Raw genomic sequence first — 19043 nt, forward strand, 5'->3', positions numbered from 1 at the left:
GTAAAGTAATTTAGTTCCTTTCAGGTCTGATGACGCGCCGATTCTGGTGGCAGAAAAACAAATAAAACCCCACCTTTAAAGTAAATCGCTGTCACAGAAACTCAGCCAACACAGATTATACCCATTGGCAAGTAACTTTTTGAACACCTGTCAGAAATAAAGTTTTATATGCCTATTTTTAACATATTCTTGTCTAAAAGAAAGCAAGGATGCTTGTGTATCCTTATACGTGTTTCTGCTTTCAACTTTTGGACCAGTTGACCGATGTTCACGAAACTTGGTACGAACTTTATGACATTCAGACCCAACCCCATCCTAATATTTCTATAATTTCTTTAATTAAATTCATTTATTTAAGTGCTTGATAACAGCCAAGAACTGAACAACAGTACAAGATAAAATATATAATAATTAAATTAATTTCAATAATAATAAAAGTAAAAAATTACAAATACAAAAACAAACAAATGAAACTAAATATAAAAATGTACCATATTATTAATAATTATAATAATGGTAATAATAAAAATAATTCAATTCAGTTCCTTTGTTAATGAGAATAATATAACTGGGGCAGAAACACATTTAAATTTGTATGAAGTTATAGGAATTCCAGTACAAATGTATGAATGTGGAAACTGTGAATTTAACAGAGTGAACAGAAAGAAAGCATGTCAAACTCTGTGTCTACAAAGGCCCCCTTGAAATGGACGCGACTGTTCCGGGTAAAGTCGCCTGTCTGGCGAAATCATAACCGCCCACTTTTACTTTCAAAACTTCAGCTTCAGATATTTTTCGTTCCTCTATTTTCACACAAACATTAATATGAATTTCACTGAAATTCACTTTCATTCCATGAAGTTTTTACTGCTCGAATCCGATGTGTAAATTCGGTTTTCGAGGGTGGTTTGCGTTAGATGATTAGTATTATCCATCGTTTCAGCAAATATTGTAGTTGTTATCTTCAGGGCGAATGTGAAGTGGTTGGGCGACTTGGTTATCCATATATAAGGCAGGCAGTAGATGACCACCTGAAGATGGAAGCAGTAAGCTAGTCTGAAACATCGGTCTATCTACCAAATACATGGCGCCACAACTCAGAACTCAGCCATCTTTATATACGCCGCCTTGAAAGCATGAAATCTGACGATTCGAAATGGTTTTAAAATCCTTGGTTTGAAATGAAGAACCCAAGAACACAAAAGCACGTGACATGAATCTGTGTTAAAAATGGAACCAAATGCGGTAGCCTATTAAATTATAGAATAGAAACCAAATAGTTGCAGATAAAAATAGAACGTTCTAGAAAAAGACAGAGGATTCATTCTGAATCGAAGTAATAATCACGGTGAAGGTAATAATGATTTTACGCATTCCCAAACATGTAAAATGGCAGAGACATTTAATATACCTGTAGGGTCCCAACATTATTCATGGTAACACGTCTTGAAAAATGTGAAACTTTTGTTAAGACATTTTCTTCCTGTAGAATGTAAAATAGCAATATGACAGCCATGGGAAAATCGCCGTTGGCTTTCAATTTGACAGCGATAACTAATGAACCGTCTTAGCTAGGCGTGTAAAATTTCTAGTTGAAAAATGTCATACACGTGTCTACAAATTATGCACGATATAGTAAGTCAAAAATTAATAAAATTAAAAAGGGACAGAATTTTGAGGTTATGTACGACAAAATCAACACAAGGATAATCTGCATATGGACTAAATGATAAAATCCTTCCCAAAATATAGAATGTACACGATAAAGTGCATGCCATTTTATTGTAACATTGCTCATGAACTGAAAGTCGCAGCAATGAAGATTAGACGCGTATAAGTAGGTTATATGATCAAGTTTTTGAGACCTACATTTTACAGATGTTCAATGAGGACACAGTGAATGGCCCTGCCGATACCATATTTGTATTCAATTTCATTCCTCACGCTCTTATGCAAGTAAAGTGTAATCGTAGCCAATGGTGGCTCATTCTTGATGTATCCCCAAAAGAATAAATCACGTGGTTTAAGACCAGGCGAACGAGGTGGCACGCGCGTAGCTTTTTGTAATTTTCAGCGCCATTTTAAAGATTTGGAAATCCAAGTGACAAGTATCGACTTCATTCCTCTGCCTTCCGGTTCAACAGAAATGTTACAGTGAAATAGTATATATTTTATGTGTACATCCTGTGTATTAATAGACTCTAATTATATCAATAACATTAAATATAATAACAACTATAAGCAATAATGAAAATGTGAGCCCGTAACTCATGAGTTAAACTGTGCGTCACTGATGGAATAAACTTATAGTACCTAAATATGACGATAATATTGGTATGTACCTATTATGACTAGAAATCTGAGCAATAGAAAAGTTAGCTTCATAAGGACTATCCTAAATTCCCCTGTTTTCTTCTGAATATATATGCAACATTCGTAAATGTACCAGAGGGATCTTTGTTAACTTTTTCTCTCCACAAGGGTTCACGGACGTTAACAAAAGCTTACTGCAGAAGTACCTCGTCTCTGTATTGTCTTACCGAAGGGAAAAGAAACCGCCAAATTATTCAGAAAAGAACAAGAATAAAACAAAAGAAGAACGTGGAACGTTACTCAAACAGAAGCGCTAGTTTAAAGCAAACACAAACTTTCGATACAGGGTGTTAAAGAAATTTGCCACCCTTTCATTGCTCAAGTAAATGAGCGTCACCTGGTACCGACAACGTTACAATCTGCAAACAGGACAATGAATTTTTGGGGTTCCGAGGGATTGATGCAAACATTAGAATTTTAATACAAGAAACAATGCGTGAGAGGCTATAGATAAAATTAGATTGACAGGTTAAAAAAATGTCCCAAGGATAGTATTTTAAGAAACGTGTATGTGGTTTATTTCTTGTGATTATTATTATTAATTGTGACTTATACGAGGCGCGTCCCAAAAGTAAGTTTCCCTGGGGCCGTTTACAGAAACAAAACACAATTTCATGGAAATATTTATTGCAACAGATACAGCAAGTGTCCAGCTATTTTTCAACATATTCGCCACCGGAATTGAGACATTTGTCATACCGTGGGACCAACTTTTGAATACCTGTGTCGTAGAAGTCTGCCGCCTGGGATTGGAACCACTGTGTGACAACCATCTCCGCCTCTCTGTCATTCTCAAAACGCTGACGCTGACCGGACAGGAATTTCTGGAGGTGTAGGAAAAGATGGAAATCACTGGGAGCGAGGTCCGGGCTGTAGGGTGAATGATTAAACACCTCCCAGCTGAACTCCTGCAGGAGACTTGCTGTCCGTCGAGCCGTGTGCGGCCTAGCGTTATCACTGACCGCACTTCACAGTCGGCGGGAGCTGGAATAAGAACCTCCATCTTCAACAGCTGCAATGATGCTACTGTGAGAACGCGGGAAGTACCGTTAGTGCACGCGCCATGCTACGTCATTGCTCTATCACGTACGCACAGTCGCTTCGCGCAATATAAGGTTTGCTAGCTGTGGGACGAGTGGGAAACTTACTTTGTGGACGCGCCTCGTATATTAACGCTGACACTAGCACACACCATGTAGTGTAGAATGATAGGATGATTAACGAATAATTAATTGGAAATAATATGGAACGGAGTTTAAGGTGCTATCTCGGTATTTTCTGGAGAATCTGAGGAAAATCAGGAAAAACTCAACTCATACTGTTATGGACCCTCTATTTCCTTCAGGAAATTTCGTTTAGTTAAGCACTTTCATAGACATACAAAAATTGGAGACATTCACCAGCTCAGCACTGGATTTTTATAATTCAGGGATCATGATGCGGACAATTGGTTATTTAACGACACTGTGTCATCTGTGAGTGTTAACTGGCCAGGGGGCTAAGCTTATATTACCCCTATCACTTTTGATTTAAATGATCCTCTACATACAAAGAAAAGCTGCCGACTGCCCAATCAAACTATTAAGTATAATAAAATTCCATCATAAACTCCACGAGTCAACACTTTAGCTAGGGGCCATGTACGAAAGATTTTAAAGGCATGCAAATGTCTGTTACCTGAACTCGTTAAAACATTTTAATTTGTTACTAAACCTAAGAATACATACGGAAAAGAGCTTCCAGTTTCTGGAGTAAATTTTGACATGCGCAAAAGTTCTGCCTTTCAACAGAAGCTGCGCCAGACTTTTGGCTGATCGCTTTATTATGTTATCCGAAAAACAGTATCCAATGTAGAGATCATTTAGCGTTTAATGAAACACCTCCCCTTCTCCATCAAAATCCTGGGACAGAAATTCTTTGAACAACCGCTTCCCCTTCCACTTCATTCATAAAGACAGTCTTCGGCGTAGTTGACAAAAGAATGAACCAAAGGATGACTTGACTGTCATGAGGTTCTGTTCTTGTGCCGGAGGTTATTTAACCGTGTCTTTCAACTGCAAAAGTTATTTAATATCAGATTATTTCTACGTTTCAGCAGCGAAATCTACTCAACCGTAAAAATATTTTTTTTTTTTTACATATTTTCATTTTTCCATACAATTACCTCATCCAATATTCATCCTTAAAATATAGATTTGTAACTTTCCACACAAGTTCATTTCCTGAATCTATGAATAAATGTTTGATTTCAGAGCATCGTCTGACAAACGCAAGATGCACGTCAAGAGACCGATGAACGCCTTCATGGTTTGGGCTCAGGCAGCCAGACGGAAACTCGCGGACCAATACCCACAGTTGCACAACGCGGAGCTCAGCAAGACCCTTGGTAAACTGTGGCGGTGAGTATCCACATGATGGAATAGCTCAGCCTCTTAACAGAAGACAGAACCAAGCTAAACACAAGGAAAACGAAGTAGGATTTGAGTTTCTCGCAAGATGATGACTGTCTTCTTGGTTGTAGCGCCGTGTGGTCTGGAAGAAGTTTACCAACGTTTCAGGTATATTTGATCTAACATCAAGGCGGTTTTCGTGCTGAAGATGTAGGCAGCAAGTACAGTTGAAACGTTGGTAAACTTCTTCCAGACCACACGGCGCTACAACCAAGAAGACAACCATCATCCTACTATGGAAATGACTTCTGTTCTGAGGGTCCTTGCCACTTCGTCAGTTGTTAAACTTCAGTTCTGTGCATTTCAGGAGAAAATTTCATAGTTTGTACAGCATGAGTTACTAAGACCAGAAATATCAGTTGAACAAATGGTATTATTTTCCCCTTTCAAATAGAAGGAATCTTGCCGAAACACGTCAAACAAAGAAATATCTCTGCACTCTTTTATTTAAACGGAGTACGGAATCAGTACCAACAGGGTCTCCAGACCATAAAAAAATTTCCCGGATTTCTCTGAAATAAAATTGGGTTGGTAAACTTGATAAGGATCTGCACCGTGAGACCAGATCCAGCGGCTTGTATGATCTGAAACGGTTTCAATAAATTCCGCTTCCATGACGTCCAGAAGGATGTGAAACTCACAAAACGTTTTCAAGATGGCTGATCTCTTTTAATTGGATTCACACTGTCGTCGGACTTTCGTCTTGCAATTCCAGCCAGCTCTCCCTCGTGAGAATCAGTGCACAGTAAAACAGTGTGCATGCAAGAACGTCTTACAGTGAACAGCCCATTTACTGTTTCTCTGGAGATCAATGCATTTGACCCAGTAATTCGTCTGGCCTTTGTTTGGGAGGTACTTTGTTTATATTTTAACAGGAGCACTGTCTATGTTAATTGCATTTTTGGAGCTAAATTTTAACATTCAGATTTCACATAGGCCGAGAACGAGATACTGCAAGAACAAAATAAAACAATATAGTATTTGAGACTTTCACGGCGAGTACAATCAATAAAACAAGATTAGAAACATGCAGTTCGTACTGGAATACAGTGAGTTTTCCATATGCATTCTCAATTAAAGTTTTCCGATATTGGAAATAGTTTTACATCGGTTTCAGCTCCACACTCATAAGACCACATTTTCAAAATTAACTTAGGTTTCCGTTTCAGATAATTCCCTACGCTTGGAATACAAAGACACCATTATGTTTTATTCGTAATAATAAACCGTCACCCCGAATCGAGTTGTTGACAGATATTAAACCGTTTCAATCTGAAAATTCCATCAACCCGGATGACGATTTTCTGGAAGCTAAAACAACTGTTTAAAATTAAAAACAGGCAAGGCTGCACTTCCCGACGCCACGTCTGACTCTTTAATTACCCACTAGAGAGAGACTCGACACAAATTCCTAAGCCGATTATCACAGACTGTGGCTCCGACCACTTAACATTCTGAAAGCAATGCCAAGACCCCAGGCCTACCTCTAACAATACGAGACCATAGGGAAACATGTCCTTTGCTCAAGACAAATTAAAACGAGACGAGAAATGTGGGAAAGAAAAAATGAGTACTCGTATATGTTCATGTATCGTCACTAAAATACAAGACAAAATTATAACATGGACGGCATCATACCAGAAAGGCGTATCAACAAAGTGACTGGCAGGGTTTTAGGTTTTAACAGTGGTGACTCATTACCCTGATGATGAAGACAGGAAGGTCCTCTTAAACGCTTGTAAACTTCTACCAGACTACACTGCGCTACAAGGATGATTTATTTACAGGAGATTAAATTTTTAAACTTATTTGGTTGAAAAATGTGCATTATTAGTGAAGATGGCTGACTCTTCTGAGTTGTTGCGCCATGTAGTCTGATAGAAGTTTACTGACGTGCTTTTTTTTGCCTCCATCATCAGGGCGATGAGAGGCGGCAAACACCTCTGAAACGTCAGTTAACTTTTACGAGACTGCACAGCCAATAACCCAGATGGCTATTAATTTCATATTCGTCGCCCTGAGAACCTGAAATCTCACAATGAGGATTAGGCGGGGAGAGAATGAACAAATCTCAAATCGTCAAGAGACCGAGGATTACAGCCGGTGGGTGTCAGGGTAAAGGAATGTAATTCCAAATATTACAACCGAAATATAATTACTATTTACAGCCTGTATTTTATATTAATTTCAATTTTTCCAAAGCCTTAAGTCATGTATACAATTCATAATATTTACATAATTCTTTAATAAATCGATAAATTATTTATAATTTAATTAACTTTTCTAACTTATAGGCTTTTACCCTGGCACCAGCTACAAAAGCATTAATTCTGTGGAAAATGTTGAGAATGTGGGGCTGGATTGAATTGTGTGTTCGCGTTCAGTTTTTATATTTATCCTTCTTTACGTCAAACGCCCAAATTTATAACTTGTGTTGGGCAAGGCCGTGGTCTAGGCAACACGGAGTTTTCCTCCGGGGGCTTCCCCGGTTTCTCCGTGGCATCCCAACAATTACTCCATTCACACACAGAAGAAGGCAATGGCAAACCACTTCTGGATCATCTGCCAAGAACGTATATGAATAGGTCCCAGCCCGAGAAAAGGATGGAAGGATCCTGTTCATATGGACCTATCGTCAGACAGAACACTAAATAATAATAAGATGAGGTGGTCTAGCGGTTAGAACGCTGGCCTTGTAATCCTGGGGTCTCGGGTTCGATTCCCGGCGGTGCCCGAATTTATAACTTGTGTTGGGCAAGGCCGTGGTCTAGGCAACACGGAGTTTTCCTCCGTGGCATCCCAACAATTACTCCATTCACACACAGAAGAAGGCAATGGCAAACCACTTCTGGATCATCTGCCAAGAACGTGTATGAACAGGTCCCAGTCCGAGAAAAGGATGGAAGGATCCTGTTCATATGGACCTGTCGTCAGACAGAACACTAAATAAAATAATAAAATACGTCTTCTTTCGCTACATTTTTCATGTCGTTCATTTTTCATCTCTTTCTATATTTTTTCACTTTTTTCTCCCTTTCTTTGTTTCTGATCTGTGTTTTTCTTCCTTCCTTTCATTCTTTGGTTGTTCCTCGCTCTTTTGTCCTTGCCTTCTTCCTTCTTCTCGCTCATTCCTCCTTCCTTGTTTGTTCCATCGCCACTTAACGCTTTACGACCGACTCCATAACAGTTACCTCAAAGGCAGGAAGTTACGTCGCCTCAATTGAACAAGATATCTCTGGTTCTGCACGGGTTTCACCTGGTTGTGGAAGACTCCCGTCCCCAGACGGTTATAAAAACAACATCCTGTTAGTTTTCTTTAACAGGAATCAACAAGAAAAGGAAGTGTTCACAGCTGTGCGAGGCGTAGATATGGCCACCCCCACGGGCAAACAACTTTATCAATAACAAAGAAAAAAATTTCTGAGTTCCTGCCTCTGTAATCCTTTCAGATTACACGACAACAAGCGAATTTGGATATTAACGCTGGCGCTGACATCCACATGTGTGGGTGTGGGGTGGATTCATATGGCTCAAGATAGGATTCACTGGCGGGATCTTGTAAAAAGGGTGATGCTCATTCGATTTCATATAAGACGAGAAATTTCTTAATTTCATGAACGCACGTCAGGTTCTCAGTCACTCTATTCCATGGGATTAGTTTAATTAGCAGCTACACATCACTTCTTGACAACATCTTATAACGTTTCTAGCCTTATAATGTGAGACTACAAAACGGGATAATTATTTTACATAACCAACTATAAGATAGTGTAATTGCGTCATATTGTGAATATTATATCAATTATTTATTTTAATCCGTCTGATCACAATATAATTTTATTTAAAATTTCTTATAATTAAGATAATAAAATAACATTCATGTTCCGTATCGATTGATCGATTTACATTTCGGAACATTTACACAACATGTTTCGGTTTTTATAAAACCATCATCAGGTGTAAAATATATCTAAGAACTTAAAACTCAATTATGATTTCTGTAGTTTTTTGGTGATGTTTCATTACGTTTGTTTTTCCATTTTGGGCGAAAGTGTTGTTTTTCTTAAATGTTATTAGATGTACATATCGGCCAAAGATGTAGGAGTGAGTGTCCCGATATGTCCAGAAGTACTAGTGTCTTCGAATAGGTGTGGGTATTGGAAAAACAAACGTAATGAAACATCACCAAAAAAACTACAGAAATCATAATTGAGTTTTAAGTTCTTAGACATATTTTACACCTGATGATGGTTTTATAAAAACCGAAACATGTTGTGTAAATGTTCCGAAATGTAAATCGATCAATCGATATGGAACATGAATGATATTTTATTATCTTAATTATAAGAAATTTTAAATAAAAAATTATATTGTGATCAGACGGATTAAAATAAATAATTGAGATGACCAACTATGTTTTTAATCTTCCACACACAGACAAAAGTGATGACATTTCAACTTGTTTATTTTGTCCTTAAATTCAATGTTAACAACGGATTGCAGATATGTTAATAACTTACTGAGTTTGTTTGTTAACCGTAACCGTAAAATGTCGAAACCAATGGTAATACTGAATTCTTGCATCCGTTTTCAGTTTTTGTAGCTGATGCACTGAGTCACATCGGTACACCCGTAGTTTCAGTTGTCTTGTTGGTCAATCAGAATTTGTTACCAATCGGTGTATTGTCGTCTTATTGGGTGCTTCTTTATCAGAAAAGTAACATTCGAGAATGAACACACATTCTGCTTATGAATACATCGTGTTCGAACCTGCAGAGCTTCTTCGCAGGTAGGGAGAGCAGCGGCCTAGTAACAAGGGAGGTTGGGACAATCATAGGTGATTGCTTTTGGGTGTGCCTTGTAGTTAGTTACCTAGCTATTTTAATAAGATATTCAATTGACTTATTAGTTGTGGTATTTGAGGTTTTCACGGCTGTGAGTCTGAAAATTTCTGTCTTCTGGCTTATTACTTACTTTGCTAGCCGATGTAGATGGATTGTTAGATAGTTGGTACAAAGCAAAAATTCTCTGTGTTCCTACATTCGGGCTGGAGCATTTGTAAAGACTGCCAACCATCCACACTTCCATGCAGAACTCTATACTCTCCTCACAGCCGCCATGTAGAGCACATGCATGTGACGTGTCGCAACATGGCTGCTGCGCGTGCGAAACTCCACACTACGACTGCAACAGCTCACAAGGTTAAAAGTACTTTTCCGTTCTTTACAAATTCCTATCACAGCTCATCTGTTAGAGTTATTCTCACTTGTCTAAGCTTGTGATTGCAACATCCTTTTGTTTCGAAAGACATTTAATGACATTGTTTCAACTAACTCTGTCAAACACAGTCTTTCTTTCAAAAACTGATAGTCTTTTTGTTAATCAAATGTAATCTGAATATTGACCGTGTTCACAAGAGTCCGCTGATGGTTGCTATCCCGGGTCAGCTGACTCCATACAACTCACACACACTGTTTCGTCAACATCCATTTTAAAGTCTTCCCGTATCCAAGTCTTCCATGTTCCTTTCAGGATTTTCGATGTAACATATGTTTCCTCTCATCTGTCCCATGTGTGCTACGTGGTGCGTGCATAAGCTAATTGATTTATCAAAATACACACCATGCCTTGCCTAATTAAAAAAATTTAAATATTGCCTCTTCATCCAATCCATAGACTTCTTAGTCTGTACTTGTTCACACAGTGATGGATTTTATGCTTCGTGTAACGACGATGTCATTAGCACTGCCTATTAGCGTCGAATGATAATATCATTAATAAATAACGAATTGAAAAAGATACGGAAAACTTCGTCGTGACCAAATTTGAGTTATTAATCCAAAATTTACCTGAAGGGACTGAGGAAAAGTACAACCTCAGTCGAAATAGCCGGTGTCCGGGTTGAGATTTGAAGCCGGGACTTCTCGAAAAAAAAAATTAGTGCTCGGCCACGACGTTCGGCACGTGATGGGAAGAGGAAATTTTGAAAGAAGCGATAGGCTAATAGCGGAACCTATTCAGGTTCTGCGAAGCGAGGAATTAGAGCAGTGAAGGTACAGCATTAATAAAGAAATTGTTACATGAGACATCTACTTTCACATTCACCTAACATTCTACGAGCATTCACTAGTTCGACGCAGGGATGCCACAACTACAGGAAACAATTCAATCATACACACTTACTGTGGCCGATTATTTAACGACACTATATTAGGCTACCTGTATATATCACTGCCAAGACATGAGCATACTAACGCCACTATTTACAGAGTAAATTACACAAGCCAAGACTGGTGTTAATACTACTTAAGGAAATGACTTCCCTCAGGAGTATTTTTAAAATGTGCACATAAATAGAGCAGACATTACACTGATTGTGTACTGATGTAGTCCCTCTTTCGCAACTAATATAACCCAGGTAGCTGACAAATATCGCTACAAAAAAAAAGAATGATTTCCCTGGCGTAAAATTGAGTTGTTAAGTCCTAGGTTCTTTAACTATGTTTATCATCTGAATAAGTTATTTAGCTTTAAATGAGAGGCGAGGGGCGTGTTGCACGGTGACGTATAAATGGCTGCAGTTGAAGGGGTTCGTTGATTTGTTTCATTGTACTAACAATGTATCCCGTAGACAATTGACGAAAAGTAAGATGTCTGTACATCGTCTGGATTCGAATTGTGTCTTCACAGAATACAAGCTAGAAGCGCTATTCTTAAACTAAACTATTGAAAAGACAAAGTGGTACAGAATACTATTAATCCCTTTGTTGATATTAGAGGTAAGAAACAGTTCATTAATATTTTAAACACAGGTTTTTATACATGGAAGGGCTGGAAGCTGAGGGATTAAGGAAGAATTTGAGAACAGGGTACGTCCCCTGTGTAAGGGTGTATTTTACATGTTATATTAAAATGTTTCGTAACGAGGAGGGAGAAAAAACAATTTATATTATATATAATGGTTGTTATTAACGATGAAATATGTTATAAAAGAATTATAAAATTTATAGACGTTGTTGAGTTAAGGAATACAAAGCAATACTTGTATAAAAATTGATGTAAATTATAGAACAAATTTTGCAAGATGTAAGTGGGAATGTGGAAGGAGAGAGTAGGTTTTAGTTACAGAAAAAATATTTGTGAAACTGTGTAGCACAGTTTGAGACAGTTATATCAAAATGTCTGACTTCTGGGTTGTAGCGCCTTGTAGTTTGGTATTACTTTCACGACGTTTCAGAGCTTTTATTGCCTCCATCATCAGGGCGAACTCAACATTTCAGAAGACAGTCGTCTTCATGTATTGTAGGGTTATAAGAAAAATAAAACGCGTAGGAGGGAATATCTGTGTAGCAAATGGCTCAAAATGAGGTCTTGGCTTTCAAGATAATTTATTTTCCCCAGGCGATTCACAAATATACGTGACCTCCGTAGTCTTGTGTCTATTTGCTGACACAGGAGGCCGGAGTTGTGACACCCCTGTTGAGCACGGTAAATAACAAAAGCCTGTCGGTTAGGTTCCCGCGCAAAGCGAAGCAGGCGGTATCACTGAACACGCGTCCAGTGTAAGCTGACTTTCCCAAGCTGCGTCAATCCAAGCAATTAACGTTTGATTGTGTTAGAGTAAAGGCAAATGACGCAGAACATTCAGATTCTTCCTGACTTTTACCGACACACCCACCGTGGCAAGACTGCTCTCAGATGTGGTAAAGAACCCGAAAGGAAATTATATAATGAGAAGCTTCATGACTTCACCTAATATTATTGAAAAGGATGAGATGAGTGAAGGAATACAAAAGAAAGAATGGAAGGAGTGTAGAAACAAACGAAACTGAAAAAGTAACGAAGATAAAGCTGTCCCAGTGCGAGAGGTATTTATTGAGGACCTACTAGTCGCTCTGATGATTAAGAATTTCCGGACCTTATTTAAAATCAAAAATGTTCATTACCATATTCACAAAAGCCTACTTCCAAACCCTATACCCGACCAAGAAACAAAGTAGTAAAGAAATATGCAAATAAAAAATAAAATCAGGAATAAAGAGTATATTAATAAATTATGTTTAATATTATCTTATCAACATGACAACCAGGCCACAAATTCTAGACCAGGCCTATGTCCCGCGGGCTGTATGCGGCTCGGGGAACTATTTAACTCGACACCAGGGCCTGCGATAGGCCTTTTTAAGTATTTGTATTTTTTTATTAACCGTAATAATGTGGGCGTTGAGGTTTTAAAAATGCGACATATCAAGTATATACGATTGTGCGTGATATTCAATGCAGCAGAAATCGATTTTAGTAAAGGCCTATGATTTTTCGATTCATGCCCCATAAAAAAATAAGTTAGAATTTATATCGGTAAATTTTCAGGAAAATCGTGATTTACCCAAATCATTGTACCACGTCTTAATAATAAAATAACCTAGATTTGTATATTGGGTGCGTATATTTGAAATGTTGACCTTTTTAGTCCGGCCTGCGAGCATGACATTTATTGATCAGGTGGTCCATTTGCGTAAAATGTTATTGACCCCTGCACAGACTGAATCTTCTTATATATTTTGCATTCGAATAGGGCGGGGGACACGGTGTTACCATAAGCAAGGGATGGAGGAGGGAGTGTCGAGTTTGAACAAGATAAGGGCTGCATCCCGCACGGATTCGGCAGGTGTGTATCACAGTTGGAAAGCCATTCCTTCGCAAGAGCAGAAACATATAGTGTATTTATGGTCGAGATATAGCTCCATCAGTAAGTTGTCGATAAAAAATCGATCATAAAACCGATATATTTTGATACGTTTATCATAGTCAGGCAGAGAACGATTTAAAACGTTTTAAAATTATCATCATCATCATCATTTACATAGTATGACCCAACAAATTTGACGGCAATGGGCCGTTTTTGTGTTAAAGATTAATACAATTTATTGCGGCAATGTCTTAGCAAATCACATTGAAAGTACAATATTTATGTAATTCCTTCATAAAGTGTTCAATTAAATGTGAAAATATCTTTACGGCGACTGAAGCCAGATTACTGCCAAACATACCGACACACAGCCAACCGCTTGACTCCGCCAGACGCCACCCTAAGCGCCAAAATAGTCTCATTTGTATTTCTAACTACCAGAATCTCCAACGTCAGAACTTAATTCAATTTCTTATTCATCGCACGAACAGCGCACTCGTACAGTCAAGAATGACGGGTCTTGGAAATATATCACAAGTAGATTATTCTTATTAAGCCATGACAAAAACTATTTTAATCAATTAGTCTTAAATTATCGAGTACTAACATTATTTTTTGCCACCAAGGAATTCACAATTTATTAATTTTTCTTAAAATATTGGTTAAAGACCATATCGAATCCGATTATCGATATCTTAGCTCAGGGATATCGATATGGCATTGGCAAAATAGCGATTTCTTAAATCTCCAGGCATTAGTGTATGTATAACTTTCCTCTCGTTATTAAACGTCTTTTCAACAGCTTGGAATACACCGAGCCGAGTTGGTTCATAACTGTTGAAGATAAACTGTGAAATATTTAAAGAAAAGTATTTAAAAAGTAGCTGGGTCTGTGCAGGCTGAGTAAACTCAGAAAATACAAGAGCCACTTAAGTCGACAAACCTGGTTACTCCGTCCGCGATCGGAAGATTGCGTAAGACATACTTCCTGTAATTTTGGTAGAACCATTCGGTCACCGTGTCTGCTTAGAATCAAACCCTCGTCTCCTCGTGTCGTGTTCCATTTCAGACCAACTTCTTCTGTCCACAGTTTGAGTACATCTTCCAACAAAAAGTAAGGTGTCTGGGATTTGTCAGTCAGCGCGTCGACCCTCTATCAGTCTGGCGGGAGTTGAAGCTCTGCTGGCCGCCACGGTCTGGTCTCTGTCCAATTCTTTTGCTTTTTGTCCGGACTTCCCAAGTTGACACACTCGGATATGTTAGGGGTTCTAAAGCACGGGTGTTGATGACCAGTGTGATTTATCCTATTTAAACTAAGCCTGTCAAACGTGTATCTCTTTTGAGGTAAACTTTATCAGTCAATATCTGATCCGTTTTACATTAGAAGAGAAGGAGAATTTGGTAGAATACGATATTGAAAACATAAATATTCTCCACGTGTTTAAATTCCTGGTGATTTTCCAGGAGGGCAAGGCTCCTAAGAACATAAGCATCTTGAAGAAGAAGAAGAAGAAGAAGAATCAGGCCCTCAGATATCTAATTAATATAAATTTATTAAATATATTCGTCTGTGGGTTGTAATGCTTTGTGAACTTTGAGGAAGATACCAACACTAGAGGAAAAATCCTCTCCTCACGTTGGGGATCGAACCCCGGTCACTACACTGAGCTGCGCAGTGATGCTTAATTACGCACCATTTTATGAGGACGAAGGAGAATGTTTAACTTGACGTACCAAGACAAAATCACGGTACCCAGTAGGTAAATGGTCATATAGGCTCCCCATAATCGGTTTGAACTTTGGCGATTAAAATATCGTGTAGTGCCGCGAGTAGAACCAGTACAGATACAGGAAAATCGTATCCCTGGGTCTCACATACTCTGTTTACACCTAGTCATGTGATATCATTAGTATCTTAAAATTTATTTTGTATGAAAAGAACAGCGTACGATCCGAGAATTTGCTCGCAATGTTTGGGGCTGGCGCATTGTGCGATAAGGCACGCGTTTGCAGCTGCTCCATCTGTTCCCGACAACAAAAAGTAAATCCTCTTTCCTCTAGAAACTGTAGCAGCACAGAGGACCCCATTCTTCAGGACACAAGCGTCCCAAGACGAGCAGAGGTCATCAGAAATCAATCTAAGGAGTGTTTTTTTAAGAGCCTTCGAGATGTTTACAAGAAGTTAGTAACTCATATCATGGACAGGTGATGGCTCTCGGGGACTTCCCCAAGTTTCATATATCAGACCGTGATTTATTTAACGTCGATGCATCAACTTTACAGATCGATGAATCAGGAAATTGAAATGGACGAATTATTTTTCATAGTTCAGCAGCATAGCCCACACTACAGAGAACTATTTTAAGATTTCATTCTACATTCCCATGGAATAAGATAAAACCACGAAAACCCACTAACCCTTGCCTCCTGTCCACACTGACTGAACCTTAATCCCAATTGACCTTAGCGGTAACGGTGGATAGGTCATTCCTAAGTAAACCGTAAGAAATTTAATAAAAAAAGACCAAATATTTACACGCCTTACGCTTGAAGAACAAACTAAGCATTTGGTAAGCAGAAGCTTTCGCGTGTGAAGGGAGGCCAGGCTGCGTCACGTGCCTTCGATTGTTTTGACTGCCGGCGTTCCACAGTGTCGGTAAGACAGTACGTGAACATTCCGACTATCCGACCCAATACAAACATTTCTTAACTGTATAACTTATCACTTTGAGTTATCCACTATCTCACCAGCTCTGTACGAACGAAGTAAGCGGGAAGGTAAATAGCTGTCTTGTCATCATGTCAGTGAGACCGTGTGAACTTCCACCGCAATGACTTTCTAACAAATTGACAGATTTTCATTAAATTTGGTATGAACTACAACCGATGTTGGAGGAACACTATACTAGCCATCATTAAAATACATGCTTCAGGATCACGGAAGAATTCTGTCCCTTCCAAACCGCCGCGCGGATCTTGAACACCCTCCTAGACACCCTTGTTCGTGTTGCAACACTGTACGATTTTGATGTGGCCTTGAAACATGCAATTTTTGGGCAGCAATTATAATACCTTTTAATGCAGTGTCTGGGTTTTTGTATAGTAATCGATATTTTTAAAAAAAATATTCAACAACTGCTAATAAATTACATTCGGCTTCTGACTTGACGGCGATAACTAATGTACGTTTGGAACTACGCAAGTGGAATTTGAATGTGGCGAAGGTGTTCTGGTTTGTGACGTCAGTGACAAACAAAGTCAACGAGAAAATGCGAATTTTTCCGTTGTCTCTGAAAAATATAACGTAAATTATGTACAAAAATGAATCACTAAATTATATAATTATTAAAAAGCTATAAAACTGCCCGTAGAGAATTACAGTTTTTAGAAAAATCTTACTCGAATACCTGTTTTTTATTAAAAAGTGTAACAAATCAGCATGTAAAAGTGAAAATCATTACTTATCTTTGCTTATTGACGAAAGGTAGGAGGCGTTATGACGTAAGCGTCTGTTTTGCTGCGCTGTACACATGTGCTTGTACATAGCAGGCCATGGATAAATAATCACATAGACATATTAACTTCGAAGGCCCAAAATCCATGAACAGCAAAGGCCAGCCAACGAAGCTACAAACACTCGTTTATTATGTACATGCAATGGTTCTAGCTGGCCTCAGAGTGAAACACTTGAAGGGGGAAAGGCGTTATACGTGCTTCCCAGAACTTGTTGTGTTTCTACGCATCAAAGATAAAATATTATCACCATTTTAAAACAAGTAAAAAAAAAAATTAATAGTGCGACAGACGAATAAAATTAGATTAAGAGTAGAAGAAAAACACACAGACTGAGGTTGTTTGAGAAGAGGGTGTTGAGGGCAATATTGTGGCGTAGAACAAGTGATGGTAGGTTGAAGAAAACTGCATGAGAAGCCTCATAAATAGTGTACTGCTACCTATTGGTATGTGGCAGGATAATATTAAAATGGATTGTACGCATACAGAATATGAGGGTTGAACTGGATTGACCTGTATCCAGATGAGGACAGGGAAGGAACTGATATGAACATGGTCCAGAACCTCAGAGCTACATAAATTAAGGTGAATTTATTGACTAGCTAAGCGGCTATTAGTTTCTCAATAAAGACTTGGTTGCGGCAGTTAATTGGTTAGTCAGATTAAAGATATTAATTTTAAAAATGGTGTTTTTGAAAGTAGACCTTTTATGAAACTTTAAATTTTCAATCAGCAGCACAGGCCAATAAGTTGACGAACCTAGCAAACCCAAGAACTCACTGCTATTAATCACACTTTATAAACCGTCGAATGTCTTGGAAAATAGATTAAAATGTCATGGCGCGCTAGACTATAGCCTACTTTTACACTGACAAACTCCGTGGACAGCAAATCGACATAAATGAATCAGTCGCCTCTGACTCGATGTATCAGCTACAATGTAGCGTGTTGATATATTGTTGTGTAAACTAACACTGGTCAGCATTGGAGCTCGTAAGTTAGGGACAGCTGACGTTGCAGAGCGCTGATGTAGGTAGTGAAAACAAAAATTGAGAAGCTTAAGGCGGGTACAGACATCGCAAAGCTACATTGTAGCCACTGAACATAAACACATTGATGCTTCACACTACAAACAGGCTCAGTAATGAGAAGAAATAATACTCTGTCAACAAATGTTATCGTAAACGATAACTATAAGCTAGACTGGTTCAGAGCCTTGATCGTAGACCAAACAATAATGATATAAGGGACCACTAAAGAAAGCTTATAATGGCGGTGAGCGTTGAAATGGTTCGACACCGCGTGTATGAAACAAGGAACCATGAAGCTAAATGTTTAAGACAGGGGTTCTAAAAGCTCGGCCCTCATGTGTTTTATGTGGCCGAAGTGACTGTTTCTAAAACCTGTATGATAGATAATTTATGCCTGATATCAGAGAACACGTCTCGTTAATGTATTCAGTACCTGACAGTCTTAGTCGCTGTGAGTAAAATAACAGCTTAATTAAGAACGTTAAGTCAGATTTTAGACCAGCCTTATTAATGGAACACGCGAATCTCAGCGACTGAATATAACCCGGATTTCATATTCTGATACACTACACGGTATGCAAAGTTTTAAGATTATAAACCGGATGTTTGAAGTTACTGAAGCAAAAGTATCATTAAATATCCAGCTGATGACTGAATTTTTTTTTAAAAAAGATAACTGTTGAGTGTAAATAAATTTCCCTGATTTATATATAATCTTGTGGCACGCGAGTCGATTTGGCTCTCTGGTTGAGAACTCCTGGTTTAAGACAAGTCACCGTGTCACACATCCCTGAAGACCCACAAACTGAAGTTGAGTCTGCCTAATGTGGCAGCCACATAAATCAGCAATATTAATTATACTTCATTCTTTCTTTTCTATTCATTGTTATGTTTCCTTCTGTCTTCCTTCTTACTGTTCTTTCTCCCCTTGCTTTCGGTAATTCTCTTTCTTTCCTTCCTACTTTCGTTTCTCTATGTTTAATTCTT

At 38.4% G+C, this 19043-nt stretch overlaps 2 protein-coding genes across 5 annotated transcripts in view; one reads left to right on the top strand and one right to left on the bottom strand.

The window, feature by feature from the left end:
* LOC110829412 (uncharacterized) overlaps positions 1 to 19043 on the bottom strand; it is a 134333-nt gene that overhangs the window by 87581 nt on the left and 27709 nt on the right. The gene's annotated exons all lie outside the window — the stretch shown is intronic.
* Positions 1 to 19043, top strand: part of LOC110829417 (transcription factor Sox-8) — a 47086-nt gene that overhangs the window by 18787 nt on the left and 9256 nt on the right. For both annotated transcript variants that reach the window (XM_022063114.2, XM_087356847.1), the window contains exon 2: positions 4626 to 4772. In XM_022063114.2, coding sequence (XP_021918806.2) covers positions 4626 to 4772 — 147 coding nt within the window. The remainder of the gene's footprint in view (positions 1 to 4625; positions 4773 to 19043) is intronic.

This window comes from Zootermopsis nevadensis, unplaced genomic scaffold (genome assembly GCF_977971745.1).
Source record: "Zootermopsis nevadensis isolate Lab colony 2312 unplaced genomic scaffold, Znev_1.0 Znev_ptg000028l, whole genome shotgun sequence".
NCBI classification, from domain to species: domain Eukaryota; kingdom Metazoa; phylum Arthropoda; class Insecta; order Blattodea; family Termopsidae; genus Zootermopsis; species Zootermopsis nevadensis.